This window comes from Vidua chalybeata, chromosome 30 (assembly GCF_026979565.1).
Source record: "Vidua chalybeata isolate OUT-0048 chromosome 30, bVidCha1 merged haplotype, whole genome shotgun sequence".
NCBI classification, from domain to species: domain Eukaryota; kingdom Metazoa; phylum Chordata; class Aves; order Passeriformes; family Viduidae; genus Vidua; species Vidua chalybeata.
In genome coordinates, this window is record NC_071559.1 from 1,298,326 (window position 1) to 1,315,009 (window position 16,684).

The 16,684-nt window shown below is 57.1% G+C and overlaps 1 protein-coding gene across 1 annotated transcript; it reads right to left on the reverse strand.

Annotated features, from left to right (window-relative positions):
- On the reverse strand, nt 1–6,433 carry FIGNL2 (fidgetin like 2). The gene is made up of 2 exons (XM_053967488.1): nt 6,380–6,433; nt 1–2,418 (listed from the first exon to the last, which is right to left on the reverse strand). Exons 1-2 carry the CDS (start codon nt 6,405–6,407, stop codon nt 215–217), a joined length of 2,232 nt encoding a protein of 743 aa, XP_053823463.1. The 5' UTR covers nt 6,408–6,433; the 3' UTR covers nt 1–214.
- Between the last annotated feature and the right edge of the window lie 10,251 nt (nt 6,434–16,684).

The window sequence follows — 16,684 nt, forward strand, 5'->3', positions numbered from 1 at the left end:
AGCCCTGGGGTCCATCCCTATGGCCTTGGGGTCAGACCCCCACAGCTTTGGGGTCTGTCCCCACAGCTTTGGGGTCTGTCCTCACAGCCTTGGGGTCTGTCCCCACAGCCTTGGGGTCTGTCCCCACAGCTTTGGGGTCTGTCCCCATAGCCCCGGGGTCCGTCTCTGCAGCCTTGGGGTCTGTCCCCCCCACGGCCTCGGGGTCCGACCCCCATCAGTGCCTGGTGCCGTACATCTTATCCCACTCCAGGAACAAGTCCAGCTCCTTCTGGGACACGGCAGGGCGCACCTTGCAGAACGCCTTCTCCAGCTCCTGGTAGGAGGCGGGGGGTCCCGGCAGCGCGCGGCGCGCGGCGACCCCGGCGTGCTGGCAGAGGCGCAGCAGCTCGGTGCCGGAGAAGCTCTCGGTGCGCTGCGCCAGGGCCGCCAGCTCGCGCTCGCTCAGGCTGCAGCTCTGCTGGGCCAGGGCCTGGCGCAGGATGTGGCGCCGCGCCTCGCCGTCCGGCGGTGCCACGTACAGCCGCGTGCCGAAGCGCCGGTGCGACGCCTCGTCCATGCTGCCGGGCCGCGCCGTGGTGCCGATGACCACCACGTTGTGCTCGGATGAGGTAGCCACGTTGTCCAGGTAGGAGAGGAGCTGGGATTTGAGGCCGCTCGCCTGGCCGCCGTCCTCGCCCGCCCGCGCCGCCAGCAAGGATTCGGCCTCGGTGATGAGCACCACGGAGGGCTGCCGGCAGTTGGCCACGAAGAACACGGTCTGGAGGATCTTCTCGGCTTCGGCCTTCCAGGTGGACAGCAGCGCGGCGCCGCTGAGCCTCAGCAGGGTGGAGCCCAGCTGGGTGGAGATGCAGCGGCTCAGCAGCGTCTTCCCCGTGCCGCGGGGCCCGAAGAGCAGCAGGGTCCGCAGCGGGTGGCTCGCGCCGCTGTAGGAGCCGGGCCGCAGGATGGGCCACAGCAGCTCCTCCTCGATGGCCGCCTTCACCGACACCTGCCCGGCGATGTCCGACCACTGCACCGGCGGGCCCCGCTCCACCACCTTGGTGTTGACCAGCTCCAGGAGCAGCGGGTCGACGCTCTTGGGCTGCTCCTCCAGCGCGGCGCCGCCGAACGCCAGAGCTTTGGGGGGCAGCCGCAGCGGGAAGGGGGGTCCCGGCTCGGCTGCCCGCTCCCCGTTGGCGAGGGGGGGGCTGAACTTCTCGAAGGGCTCTGCCGGCCGCAGGGGAGTGTCCCTGGCACCGTAGGACGGCGACACCATGCCCTTCATCTGCTGCCCGCCGTACTTGCCGCCGTGCTCTTCGGCGCTCCCGGCTCCCGCCGGCCGCTTCCCGGCCTTGAAGGCCACCTGGGGGGACTCGCCGCTGCTGCTGAAGCCGTTGCCCCGGCACTCGCCGTTGTCCGACAGGGGGTAGGGGGACTTTGGCTGCTCGTAGCTGTATTTCCTGTACCTGCCCTCCCCGTCATCCTCCCCGCCGATGTCGAACGCCTTCCTCTTCAGCGTGCCCGCCGCCTCGGTGCCCAGCGGCGGCACGGCCAGGGCGCCCAGCCCCGCGCCCTGGTAGCCATAGCCGGGGACCCCCGGCGGGCGGGCGGAGGGCGGCGGGGCCGGGATGGGGGTGGGCGCGGCGATGCCCGAGGGCAGGTAGGAGGCAGAGGGGTGGGGCGGGTGGATGCCCCCGTAGCCCGGCTGGGGCGGGTAGCTGCCGCTGGCATAGTTGTACATGGGGCCCGAGGAGCCGTAGCCCGGCACCAGGGCGGGCGAGGCGTGCGGAGGCTGCAGGAGCCCTGAGCTGTGGAGGCCGGGGGGGTGCGAGGTGGGCAGCGCCGCCGCTGGCTGGGCGCAGTAGCCGGAGGGCAAGTAGGCGCCGCCGTAGCCTGAGGGGTACTCCTGAGACGCCCCGAGCGCCCCGGAGCCGGCAGCGGCCGCCCCGCAGGAGTTCCCGGCGTACACGGGGTCGCTGAGGTTGGCCGACACCACCGGCGAGCCGCCCAGCCCGATGGCCCCGCTGCCCGCAGGGACGGCGGGTGGCACCACGGCCTTGGCACCCGCCAGGCCATCGTGGATGGGGGTCAGGGGGTAGCTGCCGTCAGAGCCGTGCGCCCCCGGCCAGGGCTCGCCGTCCCCCTTCTGCCCGTTAACGGGGCCGAAGGCGCCATCCCCGTAGGCGCCGAGCGCCGGGCGCTCGTAGGGCGCGTCCAGCACCCCCGAGTACTTCTCGGCGTACCTCTTGAGGAGGTTGGAGGCCGTCAGCGCCGAGATGTCGTCGTTGGCCCAGGCGTAGTTGAAGCGCTGGCGGGTGCTGGGGTACAGCTCGGACTTGTGGGCCGGCGAGGAGGTCGTGGAGGAGACGTCCAGGTGCTGCTCCGGCCACTGGTTCAGGGACTGGGCATGCTCTGGTGACCAGTGCATCTTCGACAGACCTGTGGGGACGGGACAGCGCAGGTGAGCGCGGCGCAGCAGGAGCCGTGCGCGGAGCGTCCCCAAGTCCTGCCGTGCTGCGCTGTCCTTGCCCCTCCGCGCCCCCTGCTCCAGCTAACCCGGGATGTCCACAGGACCATCGAGGTCAGCAAGGACCTTCAAGATCACCCGAGCTTTGACCGGTCCTCGTCACCCAGACCGGAGCACTGAGCGCCACGTCCAGCTGTCCCTCCGGGCGTGGTGACACCACCACGCCCCTGATGTCCAACCCAGCGCTTCCTGTGAAGGAATTCTTCCACCCTAAAACCCTCTTGGCCGTGGGCACCTCCTGCTGAGGTTGGTGTCCCTGCCTCTTGCTCCGTGGGCTCCCGAGGGCGGTGGCAGTGTCCCCTGTCCCCACCCTCACCCCACTGTCCCCGCCCAGCCCCACATGCAGCGCCTCGGGGGTGTGAGAATGGGAAAAAACAAAAACTTCCACAACTTTGGTTTGCAACCTTGAGAGAGATTTGGATTGATAAAAACACAATGCGCAGAATTGCACCATTAAGCAGAAAAATCAGTCGTTCAATGAAGCAGAAAAACCATAGACTTATGTTTCTGGCAATGTTTCTACATTTCTTATAAGAAAGAACATGCCTTAAGTGAGTGAGAAATTATTAATAAGATGGTGAAAGGTTTATAGTGTAGGGGGGTGGTTGCATAGAATACACTAAGAGTTTAGAAGTTATAATAAAAACAAATGTGTACACGTGAGACAGAAGCCTATTAGACTTTAGACTATTAGCCTAAAAGCATCCTCACTACAGCAGAAATAAGTAAAAGTGACAGGCCAGAAAAACAAAATAAACCTCGCAGCATCTATTCATTAAATTAGAAAGTTCTATATCACCTCGTAAAGAAAAAATTTGTGACTACTCTTGAACTACAACCGACTAATTAGCCTAAAAGCATCCTCACTACAGTAGAAATAAGTAAAAGAAAGGGCAGAAAAACAAAATAAACCTTGCAGCATCTATTCATTAAATTAGCAAGTTCTATATTACCTCGTAAAGAAAAAACTTGTGACTACGCTTGAACTACAACCGACTGCTTACTCCTTTAAAACCTCACAGCCTCTGAGGCTGAGGTTTAGCTGAGCAATAAATCCTTCCTAGCCTGGCCATGGTCCCATCCCTTCATTATCAGTGACAACAATAATTTCGGGGGTGTCAGGGGGGGACCTCCTGTCCCACTCCCTCGCTGCCCGCAGCCTTTAAGCCGCTCTGCACAATCAGATTATTTAAAGCTTTAATTGATTTATGGGGCACTTGTGCTTCCACTTTGGATATCAAGCTTCCACCAGGGGATTCAGCCCCGTGTGGGTTGATCTCTCCTCCTCCTCCTGAATTTTCAGGCGTTGTCCAAGTGCTCCTGATGGTTAAAGGCACAGGGGATCCTCCTGGAGCTGCCCGTGGGGCTGGTCTGGCACCAGGGCAAAGGTGAAAAACGAGCATTTGGCTGGTTCTGTGAGGAACGAGAATGAGGATTCATGCCATGAATAAGGGCATTTTCCTTGATATTTATATATATATTTTTAAAGGGATTAAACCACCGGGCGTTTCCATCCTCGCTCAGCGGGCGCGGAGTGCTGCTGCTGCTTCTGTCCCCTGGGAATGTCAGGCTGCAAGTTGTCAGGGATTTGGGGACACCAGGGGAAGTGCCTGGCCACAGCTGGCCACCAGCAGGACCAGCAAATCCCAGTGGCATTGCCAGGCTCTTGGGGGCAGGGAGCAGCAGCCCACCGCAGCCCCGCTGCTCACACACCAGCTGAAAAACAAAAACACACCCAGAGCTGCGCCCAGGGATGGAATTGCTCCTCCAGAAGCCCGGAGGAGGGGGGCCAATGCCACGGGGTGTGGTTGGAAGCCCACCACAAGGGCACAGCTCCTCCAGCCAGCCTTCCCAACCCCGGATCCCAGAGCTGCTCGGGGGGAACGCACAGGCACAGCTTGGCAAGCTCCAACCCACCAACCCCTTAAAGAGGCGAAAAAAAAAAAAAAAAAAAAACAAAAAACAACCAAACAAAACCCAAATCCATGGAAAAGCTGGAAAACCTAGAGAGGGGGGAGGGCGGCGGGCAGGGAGGAGTTGTCAGGGCTGAAATGGGACGTGAATGAGCGGCGGAGCGGGACAGATGTTTCAATGCTCCCCTTGGCAGTGTGAGAAAATTACTGTCCAGTGACCAAATGGCCGGGCCGGTTCCCACCCTCGCTGCTGCCCATTATCCCCAGCACAAGACAAAGGCGGCCAGGGGGGCTGGGCAGGGAGAATCCTATTGTTCCCGCCCGCCCTAATTATGGAAATCTTGTTAATCTATTCAGCAGCGAGTCTGAACTGGGCTTTTGTTCGTTTTTTTTTTTTTTTTTTTTTTTTTTTAGCTGGCGCACCGCTGAGGGTGTCCAACGGCTCAGCGTGGGGATGGGGTGCGCTGCCGACCCCCCCCCCCCCCGCCTCCAGGGAAAAGCTCCAGCCACGGGGCCGTGGGATGCAGGACAGCACCGCGGAGCTTTGTTGGAGCGGGGACAGCTCGTCCTCGGCCCCTGTGCGCAGGTTTGCACACTCGCTACGCCTTTGCACGCTGGTGTAAAAGGTTCTCGCGCTCCTTCCCCAGCCCCACGCACGCGGGGCTGAGGGTGAGGAGGGGGGGGTGTCGAAATTCTGGGGAAAAAAATCCCGGTGGAGCGAGCCCCAGGCAGCACCTGCAGGTGGCTGGGAGGACCCCACAGCCCTGGGGGGATCAGGAGGGGACTCGGATGGGTTTGGAGGGCAAAACAGCAGAGAAGAGAGAACAGGTCCAGGCTGGGGAGACACTAAAACTGGGCTTGAAACGCAGCCTAATTCACATCCAGGCTGAGGATGCACCAAAACTGGGCTTTAAACGCAGCCTAATTCACATCCAGGATGAGGATGCACTAAAGCTGGGCTTTAAACACAGCCTAATTCACATCCAGGCTGAGGATGCACCAAAACTGGGCTTTAAACGCAGCCAAATTCACATCCAGGATGAGGATGCACTAAAGCTGGGCTTTAAACACAGCCTAATTCACATCCAGGCTGAGGATGCACTAAAGCTGGGCTTTAAACGCAGCCTAATTCCCCTGAGCCCCAGGAAGAGGGGCTGGCTCTGAGCCCCAGGAAGAGGGGCTGGCTCACAGAGGGAGTGACCCAGATGGGTCTCACCCCTTTGGGCAGCCCATGGCCAAGGAGCATCCTTGGAGCATCCCCAAGGAGCATCCCAGTCCTTGGGTGCCAGGCTGAGCTGCCAAGCCGCAGCTCCGTGGTCATCCAGGGCCCGTGGTCATCCACAGCTCTGTGGTCATCTACAGCTCTGGTCATCCACAGCTCCGTGGTCATCCAGGGCCCGTGGTCATCCACAGCTCTGTGGTCATCCACAGCTCTGTGGTCATCCAGGGTCCGTGGTCATCCACAGCTCTGGTCATCCACAGCTCCATGGTCATCCACAGCTCCGTGGTCATCCAGGGTCTGTGGTCACCCACAGCTTCATGGTCATCCACAGCTCCGTGGTCACCCCAGCTCCGTGGTTGGTCACCTCCAGCTCCGTGGTCACCCCCAGCTCCGCGGTCACCCACAGCTCCGTGGTTGGTCACCCCCAGCTCCGTGGTCACCCCCAGCTCCGCGGTCACCTCGCCGCTGCCACGCCAGCTTAGCTGCTGCTGGCTCCTCCTCTGCTGAGCTTGGAGGATTTTTCCAAAGCCCACTGAGCACGGAATCTCGGAATTCACAGAATTCAAAGAATTCGCAGAATTTCTGGGTTGGAAGAGAGCTTCAAATCATCGAGTCCAGCCCAGCCCCAACACCTCAACTCAACCCTGGCACCCAGTGCCACATCCAGGCTTTGTTAAACACCTCCAGGGGTGGGGACTCCACCACCTCCCCGGGCAGAACATTCCAGAAGTTCATCACCTTTCTGTAAAGAACGTTCTCCTGACATCCAACCGAAACTTCCCGTGGCACAGCTTAAGGCTGCGTGCTGGCGTTCTGTGGAATGAAACCCACCCGTGACACCGGGGGTGCCACAATCCACCTGTGACATCAAGGATGTCACAACCCACCCGTGACATCAGGGATGTCACAATCCACCTGTGACACCAGAGATGTCACAGCCCACTCGTGACACTGGGGGTGTCACAATCCACCCGTGACATCAGGGATGTCACAATCCACCTGTGACATCAGGGATGTCACAACCCACCCGTGACACCGGGGGTGCCACAATCCACCTGTGACATCAGGGATGTCACAATCCACCTGTGACACCAGAGATGTCACAATCCACCTGGTGTCACCAGGGATGTCACAATCCACCCGTGACACTGGGGGTGCCACAGTCCCCCTGTGACACCAGAGGTGTCACAACCCACCTGGTGTCACCAGGGATGTCACAACCCACCCGTGACATCAAGGATGTCACAATCCACCTGTCACACCAGCGGTGTCACAACCCACCCGTGACATCAGAAATGTCACAACCTGACCATCACACCAGAGCTGTCACAGCCCAACCATGACACCAGAGGTGTCACAGCCCACCCGTGACATCAGGGCTGGCACAACCCACCCGTGTCACCAGAAATGTCACAACCCACCCGTGTCCCCGCAGCACCAGCCAGGGCTGTGAGTGTCCCACCCCGGAGCTCTCTCCGGAACGTTCCGGGCGTTCGGCAGAGCCGTGGGGAGCCGCGGTGGCACCGCGGGTGGCACTGCTGCCACCGGGGCCGGCTCCGGGCACGCCTGGCAGGGGGGGCTGGGCCCTGTCCCCATCCCGGGCTCCTCCACGGGCACCCGGAGATCAGCCGGACACCAGCGCGGCCGCGACAACCGACAGGCCGCTGTCCGTCTGTCTGTCTGCCCGTCTGTCTGCCTGCCCGCCTGTCTGTCTGCCCGTCTGTCTGTCTGCCCGTCTGTCTGTCTGCCCGTCTGTCCGTCTGTCTGTCTGCCCGTCTGTCTGTCTGCCCGTCTGTCTGTCTGCCCGTCTGTCCGTCTGTCTGTCTGCCCATCTGTCTGTCTGCCCGTCTGTCTGTCTGCCCGTCTGCCCGCCTGTCTGCCTGCCCGTCTGTCTGTCTGCCCATCTGTCCGTCTGCCCACCTGTCTGCCTGCCCATCTGCCCGCCTGTCTGCCTGCCCGTCTGTCCGTCTGCCCGTCTGCCCATCCATCTGCCCGTCTGGCTGTCCGTGTGTCCATATGTCTGTCTGTCCATCTGTCCATGTGTCCGTCTGTCTGTCTGTCCATATGTCTGCCTGTCCGTCTGCCCATCTGTCCATCCGTTCATCTGTCTGTCCATCCGTCCGGCTGCCCATCCGTCCGTCTGTCCATACGTGCATCTGCCCGTCTATCTGTCCATCTGCCTGTCTGTCCATTTCTCTGTCTGCCCCTCCGTCCGTCTGCCCATCTGTCCATCTCTCCGTCTGTCCGTCTGTCCGTCCATCTGCCCGTCCGTCTGTCCGTCTGTCTGCCCGCCCGTCTGTCTGTCCGTCCATCTGCCTGTCCGTCTGTCCGTCTGTCTGCCCGCCCGTCTGTCTGTCCGTCCATCTGCCCGTCTGTCCGTCCGTCTGTCCGTCTGTCTGTCCGTCCGTCTGTCCATCTGCCCGTCTGTCTGTCCGTCTGTCCATCTGCCCGTCTGTCTGTCCGTCTGTCCATCTCTCCGTCTGTCTGTCCGTCTGTCCATCTGCCCGTCTGTCTGTCCGTCTGTCCATCTCTCCGTCTGTCTGCCCGCCCGTCCGTCTGTCCGTCCCAGCCGAGCCCGGCCCGTCTGCCGCTGCCAGGGCAGACCCCAGAGCGCTGGGAGAGGATCCGTGGCCCGGGAATCCGGGATGAGGGAAAATCCGGGTGGGGCTCACGGGGGGGTGGCGCAAGAAGTGGATTTGAGGGGTTTTGGTCGGTAGTTCAAGGGAAGGCAGGTGGGAGAAAAATAATAAAATAAAATAAAATAAAATATAAAATAAAATAAAATAAAATAAAATAAGATGGAATAAAATAAAATAAACATAGATAAAATACAATAAAATGAAAATTGAATAAAATATAAAATATAAAATATAAAATATAAAATATAATGGAATAAAAAATAAAATTGAATAAAAAATAAAATAAAAATAAAATATAAAATAAAATGGAATAAAGTAGTAGAAAGTAAAGTGGAAAATAAAAAATAAAATAAAATAAAATAAAATAAAATAAAATAAAATATACTAGAATAAAATAAAATTAATTGAAAGAAAAAAGATAAAAGTACAAAATAAATAATGAAATGAAAGAAAATAAGGTAAAATAAAATAATAAAATAAAGGAATATTTCATTCCAGCCCCCATCCCAGCCCTGATGGATGATGGATCCCTGATGGATAATGGATCCCTGCAGGATGACGGATCCCATTCCAGCCCTGCAGGATGATGGATCCCTGATGGAGGATGGATCCCGTTCCAGTCCCCAGCCCATCCCTGAAGGATGACGGATCCCTGATGGATGATGGATCCCACCCCAGCCCTGCAGGATCCCGTCCCAGCCCCCGGGCTCCCAGCCCAGCCCTGCAGGATGACGGATCCCTGATGGATGATGGATCCCTGCAGGATAATGGATCCCTGATGGATGATGGATCCCTGCAGGATCCCAGCCCAGCCCTGCAGGATCCCGTGCCAGCCCTGATGGATGATGGATCCCTGCAGGATCCCACCCCAGCCCTGCAGGATCCCGTGCCAGCCCTGATGGATGATGGATCCCTGCAGGATGACGGATCCCATCCCAGCCCTGCAGGATGATGGATCCCTGCAGGATGACGGATCCCTGATGGATGATGGATCCCTGCAGGATGATGGATCCCAGCCCAGCCCTGCAGGATCCCACCCCAGCCCTGATGGATGATGGATCCCTGCAGGATCCCACCCCAGCCCTGCAGGATCCCGTGCCAGCCCTGCAGGATGACAGATCCCTGCAGGATGACGGATCCCTGATGGATGACGGATCCCTGATGGATGATGGATCCCTGATGGATGATAGATCCCTGATGGATGATAGATCCCTGATGGATGACGGATCCCTGCAGGATGATGGATCCCGTCCCAGCCCTGCAGGATCCCGTGCCAGCCCTGATGGATGATGGATCCCTGCAGGATCCCGTCCCAGCCCTGCAGGATCCCGTGCCAGCCCCCGGGCTCCCAGCCCAGCCCAGCACTCGCTGCTGGAGGCCTCTCTCTGTGCCTTTTGTTTTCACAAGCCTTTTGACTGGCGGATTCCTTTCTGAACAGGCCTGAAAAGCCCAGCTCCCTCCTGCCTCCATTCACTAATGGATTTTCCAGAAGTCCCCCTTTTTTTTTTTTTTTTTTTTTGGCTCCTTTCTTTGCTGACACTGCTGCCTTCATCCACGCCCGAGGCTGTGGCTGCCTCTGGATGGATTTTGGGGACCCTGTGCCACGTTTGGAGCATCCTCCCCTGCAGCATCCACCTTCTACAGCACGGGGTTGCATGGATTATAACCAATTATAATATAATTATATATTAATATATATTATAATGTATTATCTGTATTATATTTATATCTTTACCTATATTTTTATTTTTATATATTCATAATAATATAATTATATATTCGTATAAGATACTATATATTATAAAATATATATATTTATTTCATAAATTTATTGTAATATATTATAATTCTAGTACATAAATATGATTTACATACCTATTTATTTATTTCTGTTTATATTTATAGATCATCATATTGAATATATCTGCCACAAGGTTTGTAATATTATATTATATTATATTATATTATATTATATTATATTATATTATTATTCATTTTGTGACCATTTTGGGTTCATTTTGTGACCATTTGGGTCCATCTTGGGTGCAGCCCTGGCTGGGCTCCAAGGCAGATCCTTTGAGGAGATCCTTTAAAAAAATCCCAGCTTTATTCTTTAACTCTGTTCTAGTTCAGCCTTCCCAAGGCATCAGCCTAGAGAGGACACCCCAAAATCCTGCTCCAGAAACACACCCCAAAATCCTGCTCCAGGGACACCCCAAAATCCTTCTCCAGAAACACACCCCAAAATCCTGGTTCAGGGACACCCCAAAATCCTGGTTCAGGAACACCCCAAAATCCTGTCTGGTAAGGACAATGCACAGTCCTGCTCCAGGAACACCCCGAAATCCTGCTCCAGGGACACCCCAAAATCTCCTTCCTGGTGAGGACAATGCACAATCCTGCTCCAGGGACACCCAAAATCCTGCTCCAGAAACACCCCAAAATCCTGGTTCAGGAACACCCCAAAATCTCCTGTCTGGTAAGGACAATGCACAATCCTGCTCCAGGGACACCCCAACACCCTGCTCCAGGGACACCCCAAAATCCTGCCTGGTGAGGACAATGCACAGTCCTGCTCCAGGGACACCCCGAAATCCTGCTCCAGGGACACCCCAAAATCTCCTGTCTGGTAAGGACAATGCACAGTCCTGCTCCAGGGACACCCCAACACCCTGCTCCAGGGACACCCCGAAATCCTGCTCCAGGGACACCCCAAAATCCTGCCTGGTGAGGACAATGCACAGTCCTGCTCCAGGGACACCCCGAAATCCTGCTCCAGGGACACCCCCCGTTATCCCAGCCCAGGGCGAGGCCCCGGGCCGTCACCCCCACGCTGGCACCCCTGGGATGAACGAGCCCTTCCTGCTTTTTCCAGCTGTGCTGCGGACAGAGGAGCAGAGCCCCTCCTCGGCATCTCCTGCAGGGCCGTGCGGGACGGGCCCTCCAGAGCGCACTCAACCCCCGTCACCCCTGGCCTTTAATGCCACATTTCCGTGGCCGTTAGCCCTCTCAGCATCAATTAGAGCCACATTATCCCGCTCCAGGAGCGGGCAGGACGCGGCCAGCGGAGTCAAGTGTGGTGGCAGCAGCTCGCAGAGGAACACAAAACTTCCCCAGGCATCGCTCTGGGAAAAGTCAGCGAGAAGATCAGAGGAAAAAAATGGGAAATGATTCTTATCTTGTGCGGTGAGCACGTGGAATAAGAAACCAAAGGGTGGTTTCTTAATTAGCCAGTGGTGACGATATTTTAATTAAAGGACCAATCAATTCAATCTGCAGCGAGCTGAGATATAAAAGAGCAATGGGTTTCGTAATAGAGATTATCATGGATCGGCCCCAGCCCTGGGGAGGGAATCTCCACCCTGAGGAGGGCACCCCAACACCAGGGAGGGGACCCCAACCCTGGGAAGTGAATCCCACCCTGGGGAGGGCACCCCGTGATCCCAGCCAGGGAGGGGACCCCAACATCCTGACTGGGGTGGAGACCCCAGGATCTTGACCCACGGAGAAAAATCTCAGTGCCACAGTCCAGGGAGGGCACCTCAAAGTCCTGACCAGGGAGGAGACCTCCACATCTGGATCCAGGGAGGACAGCCCAACATCTGGATCCAGGGAGGACACCCCAGCAGCCCACCCTGGGGATGAGGGGTTACCATCCTGCCCACAGACGACACTCTGACATTCCACCTGGGGAGAACACCCCAAAACCCTGCTCCAGGGACACCCCAAAACCCTCCTCCAGGGACACCCCAAAACCCTGCTCCAGGGACACCCCAAAACCTTCCTCCAGGGACACCCCCCAGCATCCCAGCCCAGGGCATCACCACCACCACGCTGGCATCACTGGAATGAAACAAACATTTCTGCTCTTCCCCAGCTCGAGCTGCGCTCAGGAGAAAGGAGGCAGGAGGGAAACCTCTCCTTGGCATCCTCCAGCTCTCTCCCAAGGCCTCAGTGGCTTTATCAGGGCCACCATAAAGATCTGGGGCTGCTGATAAGTGACCCAGGCAGGCCCTGGGCCGTGGGGACAATTGAACTGGTGTTAACTCCAGCTGCTGCTGGGACACGAGGCCAGGGGAGCTTTTACAGCACCCTCAGCTGTAAAAATAGCAAAATAAACTTTGCTGGGAGAGCTGGAGCTCCTGCTGGGAGCAGCACCCTCTGCACATCAAGGGTGGCATCCCTGGGGCAGGAAAAGATCCAGGATCCCACTCAGGATGCTGAGGAAAGAAAGGGGAGAATCCCCCCCACGACACGACCGAGCCAATTCCGAAGGAAAAACATTCCAGGAGCCATTGTGGCAGCCAGCTCACCGTGGCGGACGTTTGCAAGGGGATAAATTGGTTTTCAGAACTGGGAATTGCCGTGGCTGGCACTGGGGAGAGCTTGGCTGCTGAGCCAGCAGTGGGAACTGCTCGAGACTCCTGGGATTTAGGCCCAGCAGCTCCCTTAGACTGGAACTGGGACTTGTGCCCCACTCCCAGTACCACCAGTACCACCAGTACCACCAGTACCAACACCAGCAGAACGGCAGGAGCTTTCCCAAGCCAGAGCACCACGCTGCTGGCAAACCCACAAGTTACCAGCACCACCCTCCATGCCCAAAAAAGAAAGAAAACATCTTTTTTTTTTTGCTAAAAATGGACAAGACAAGGATCCATCCCAGCAGAGCTGGAGCTGTCTGCAGGAGCAGGGCAGGGAGGAAGAGGATGAGGAGCAGCCTCAAGCTTTCCCTGAATGCTGCAGAATTCCAGCTGGGATTTGTGCTGGGGTGACAAAAGGAACCTCGGGACAGCCCTGTCAAGCGGCCAAGCTCCCTCCAGCCACGGAACCGCTCAAAAAAGAGAAGTGAGGAGCGCTCACAAGGGGGTCAGCGTCACACAAGGGTCACCAGGGCTTCTCCAGAGGCATCTGGGGGGAAGTTCCCCTCAGGAATCCTCACTCCAAGCTGCTGCCGGTGCTGGGCTGAGGGATTTCTGCTCCCCCCCCCGTGGAGCCCATCTCCTTCCAGGGAGCTGCAGGAAAGCCAAACCATTGGAAAAGCAAAGAGGGAAACAAGGAAAACGTTGGGCTGCTTGTGGCATTCCTGTCCTCAGGAATATCTCCTCCACTGGGAGGATGCCAAAAGAACGGAGTGACCCCGTGGCCACTCTGTTTTCACCCCCCAAAAAAAAGAAAATTTCGGATTTTCTCCTCCTATGGCTGCTGGCAGTGGGGGTTGGACGTGGGGTGGGGGCTCAGAAGTTTCAGGCAGCTTTTCCAGGTGTTTCGATTGGGATCTGGGAGGTTTGGGAGAAGGGGCAAAGCAGCACCGGGGTCAGACCCGGCACCAAAGCAAGAGAAGGGAGGGAGCTGCAGCAGGTGGGAGCTCAGGCTGGGCTGGGAGCCACGCTGGGCCCTTCAGCAGCTGGGTTCCACATGCCACAGCTCAGGGAGCGCGGCCTGGCCGTGGGAGGGGGCACCCCAACCCTGGAGAGGGCACCCCAAATCCTGGGAGGGCACCCCAACCCTGGGGAGGGCACCCCAACCCTGGAGAGGGCACCCCAAATCCTGGGAGGGCACCCCAACCCTGGGGAGGGCACCCCAACCCTGGAGAGGGCACCCCAAATCCTGGGAGGGCACCCCAAATCCTGGGAGGGCACCCCAACACTGGGAGGGCACCCCAACCCTGGGAGGGATTCCCCACCATGGGGAGGGATCTCCACACTGGGGAGAGCACCCCAACCCTGGGAGGGCACCCCAAATCCTGGGAGGGAATCCCCACCTTGGGGAGGGATCTCCACACTGGGGAGAGCACCCCAACACTGGGGAGGGCACCCCAACCCTGGGGAGGGCACCCCAACCCTGGGAGGGAATCTCCAGCATGGGGAGGGAATCTCAACCCTGGGGAGTGAATCCCCACCCTGGGTAGGGCACCCCAACCCTGGAGAGGGCACCCAGCCTGGGGAGGGAATGTCACCCTGGAGAGGGCACCCCCACTCTGGGGAGGGCACCCCAACCCTGAGGAGAGAAACTCCACCCTGGGGAGGGCACCCCAAGTCTGAGGAGGAAATCCCAACCCTGGGGAGGGCACCCAGGGAAAAATCCTTGGAGATTTCTCAGCGTTTATTCCACGTTTTCCCCGGAGAAATGAAGGAGCTCTGACGGGACACAGTGAAGGTTTGGGCTCCAGGAGCAGCAGCAAAGCCAAGATGCTGCCAAAGCCCCAGCCCAGCCCTCGGGAGGGGAAAAAGGGCTGGGAAAAGGAAGGAGGGAGGGAGGGGAGGAGGGAGAGGGGAGAAAACACCGGCTCCAGATAAGCAATTGTTAACATGATCCATATGGTACACAACGCGCCGCTCCGGTTCACCCAAATGATAATGGCAAAAGGGAAGAATGCAGCGGGGCCCGGCGGGAGAACAAAGGCGGCCACAGAACCCGTCCCTGCTCCAGGAATTCCCAGCTGGAAGAGCTGGAAACACTTCCCTGCTCCAGGACTTGTGAGTAGGGAGAGCTGGTGGGCACAAAACCCTTCCCTGCTCCTGGAATTCCGAGTGGGGAGAGATGAAAATCCTTCCCTGCTCCAGGAATTGTGAGTGGGGACAACTGGTGAGCACAAAACCCTTCCCTGCTCCAGGAATTCCCAGCTGGAGGAGCTGAAAACCCTTCCCTGCTCCAGGAATTCCCAGCTGGAGGAACTGAAAACCCTTCCCTGCTCCAGGAATTCCCAGCTGGAAGAGCTGAAAACCCTTCCCTGCTCCAGGAATTCCCAGCTGGAAGAGCTGCTGAGCACAAAACCCTTCCCTGCTCCAGGAATTCCCAAATGGAAAAGCTGAAAATCCTTCCCTGCTCCAGGAATTGTGAGTGGGGACAACTGGTGAGCACAAAACCCTTCCCTGCTCCAGGAATTCCCAAGTGGAAGAACTGAAAACCCTCCCCTGCCCCAGGAATTGTGAGTAGGGAGAGCTGAAAACCCTTCCCTGCTCCTGGAATTCCCAGCTGGAAGAGCTGCTGAGCACAAAACCCTTCCCTGCTCCAGGAATTCCCAAATGGAAAAGCTGAAAATCCTTCCCTGCTCCAGGAATTGTGAGTGGGGACAACTGGTGAGCACAAAACCCTTCCCTGCTCCAGGAATTCCCAGCTGGAAGAGCTGAAAACCCTTCCCTGCTCCAGGAATTCCCAAGTGGAAGAACTGAAAACCCTCCCCTGCCCCAGGAATTGTGAGTAGGGAGAGCTGAAAACCCTTCCCTGCTCCAGGAATTCCCAGCTGGAAGAGCACAAAACCCTTCCCTGCTCCTGGAATTCCAAGCAGGGACAGCCAGAGGCTGTTTCCCCTTCCCTGCTGCAGAGGAATGAGGGGACAGAGCCAGTGGCTGCTGCCCCAAGTACCCCAAAACCCACCAGGGTCTCTCCTCCCCCTCCCCAAAACACGGAGCAGGGAGTGAGAGCGCAGCTGTGGGCAATAAATGAAATATATTTGCATTTATAACGAGTACTAACTTATAAAGAATTGATAATTTCATCATCAATAACACGTGGAAAGGAGAGCTGCGTGGGTGTAAACACCCAGCCCGTTCCCCTGGGATCTGGGATGGATTCAGCCCTGGGTGTTCATGTTATTGCAGGGCACAATTCCCCTGAAAATCCTTCCCTGCTCCAGGAATTCCAAGTGAGGAGAGATGAAAATCCTTCCCTGCTCCAGGAATTCCCAGCTGGAAAAGCTGGAAGAGCTGAAAACCCTTCCTTGCTCCAGGAATTGTGAGTAGGGAGAGCTGGTGAGCACAAAACCCTTCCCTGCTCCAGGAATTCCCAGCTAGAAGAGCTGCTGAGCATAAAACCCTTCCATGCCCCAGGAATTCCCAGCTGGAAAAGCTGAAAATCCTTCCCTGCTCCAGGAATTCTGAGCTGAAAAAGCTGGAAGAGCTGAAAACCCTTCCCTGCCCCAGGAATTCCCAGCTGGAAGAGCTGAAAACCCTTCCCTGCCCTAGGAATTCCCAAATGGAAGAGCTGAAAACCCTTCCCTGCCCCAGGAATTCCCAGCTAGAACTGCTGAAAATCTTTCCCTGCTCCAGGAATTCTGAGCTGGAAAAGCTGGAACTGCTGAAAACCCTTTTCTGCTCCAGGAATTCCCAAATGAAAAAGCTGAAAACGCTTCCCTGCTCCAGGAATTCCCAGCTGGAAGAGCTGAAAACCCTTCCCTGCTCCAAGAATTCCCAGCTGGAAGACCTGAAAACCCTTCCCTGCCCCAGGAATTCTGAGCTGGAAAAGCTGGAACTGCTGAAAACCCTTTTCTGCTCCAGGAATTCCCAAATGGAAGAGCTGAAAACCCTTCCCTGCCCTAGGAATTCCCAAATGGAACTGCTGAAAACCTTTCCCTGCTCCAGGAATTCCCAGCTGGAAGAGCTGAAAACCCTTCCCTGCCCCA

What these genes read in the sequence shown, in the direction of transcription:
- FIGNL2 (XM_053967488.1), bottom strand. Translation starts at nt 6,407, where the DNA reads ATGTCAGGAGAACGTTCTTTACAGAAAG. An exon ending in AGAACGTTCTTTACAGAAAG is followed by an intron (nt 2,419 to 6,379) that starts GTGATGAACTTC and finishes CCGTCCCCACAG; the next exon opens with GTCTGTCGAAGATGCACTGG.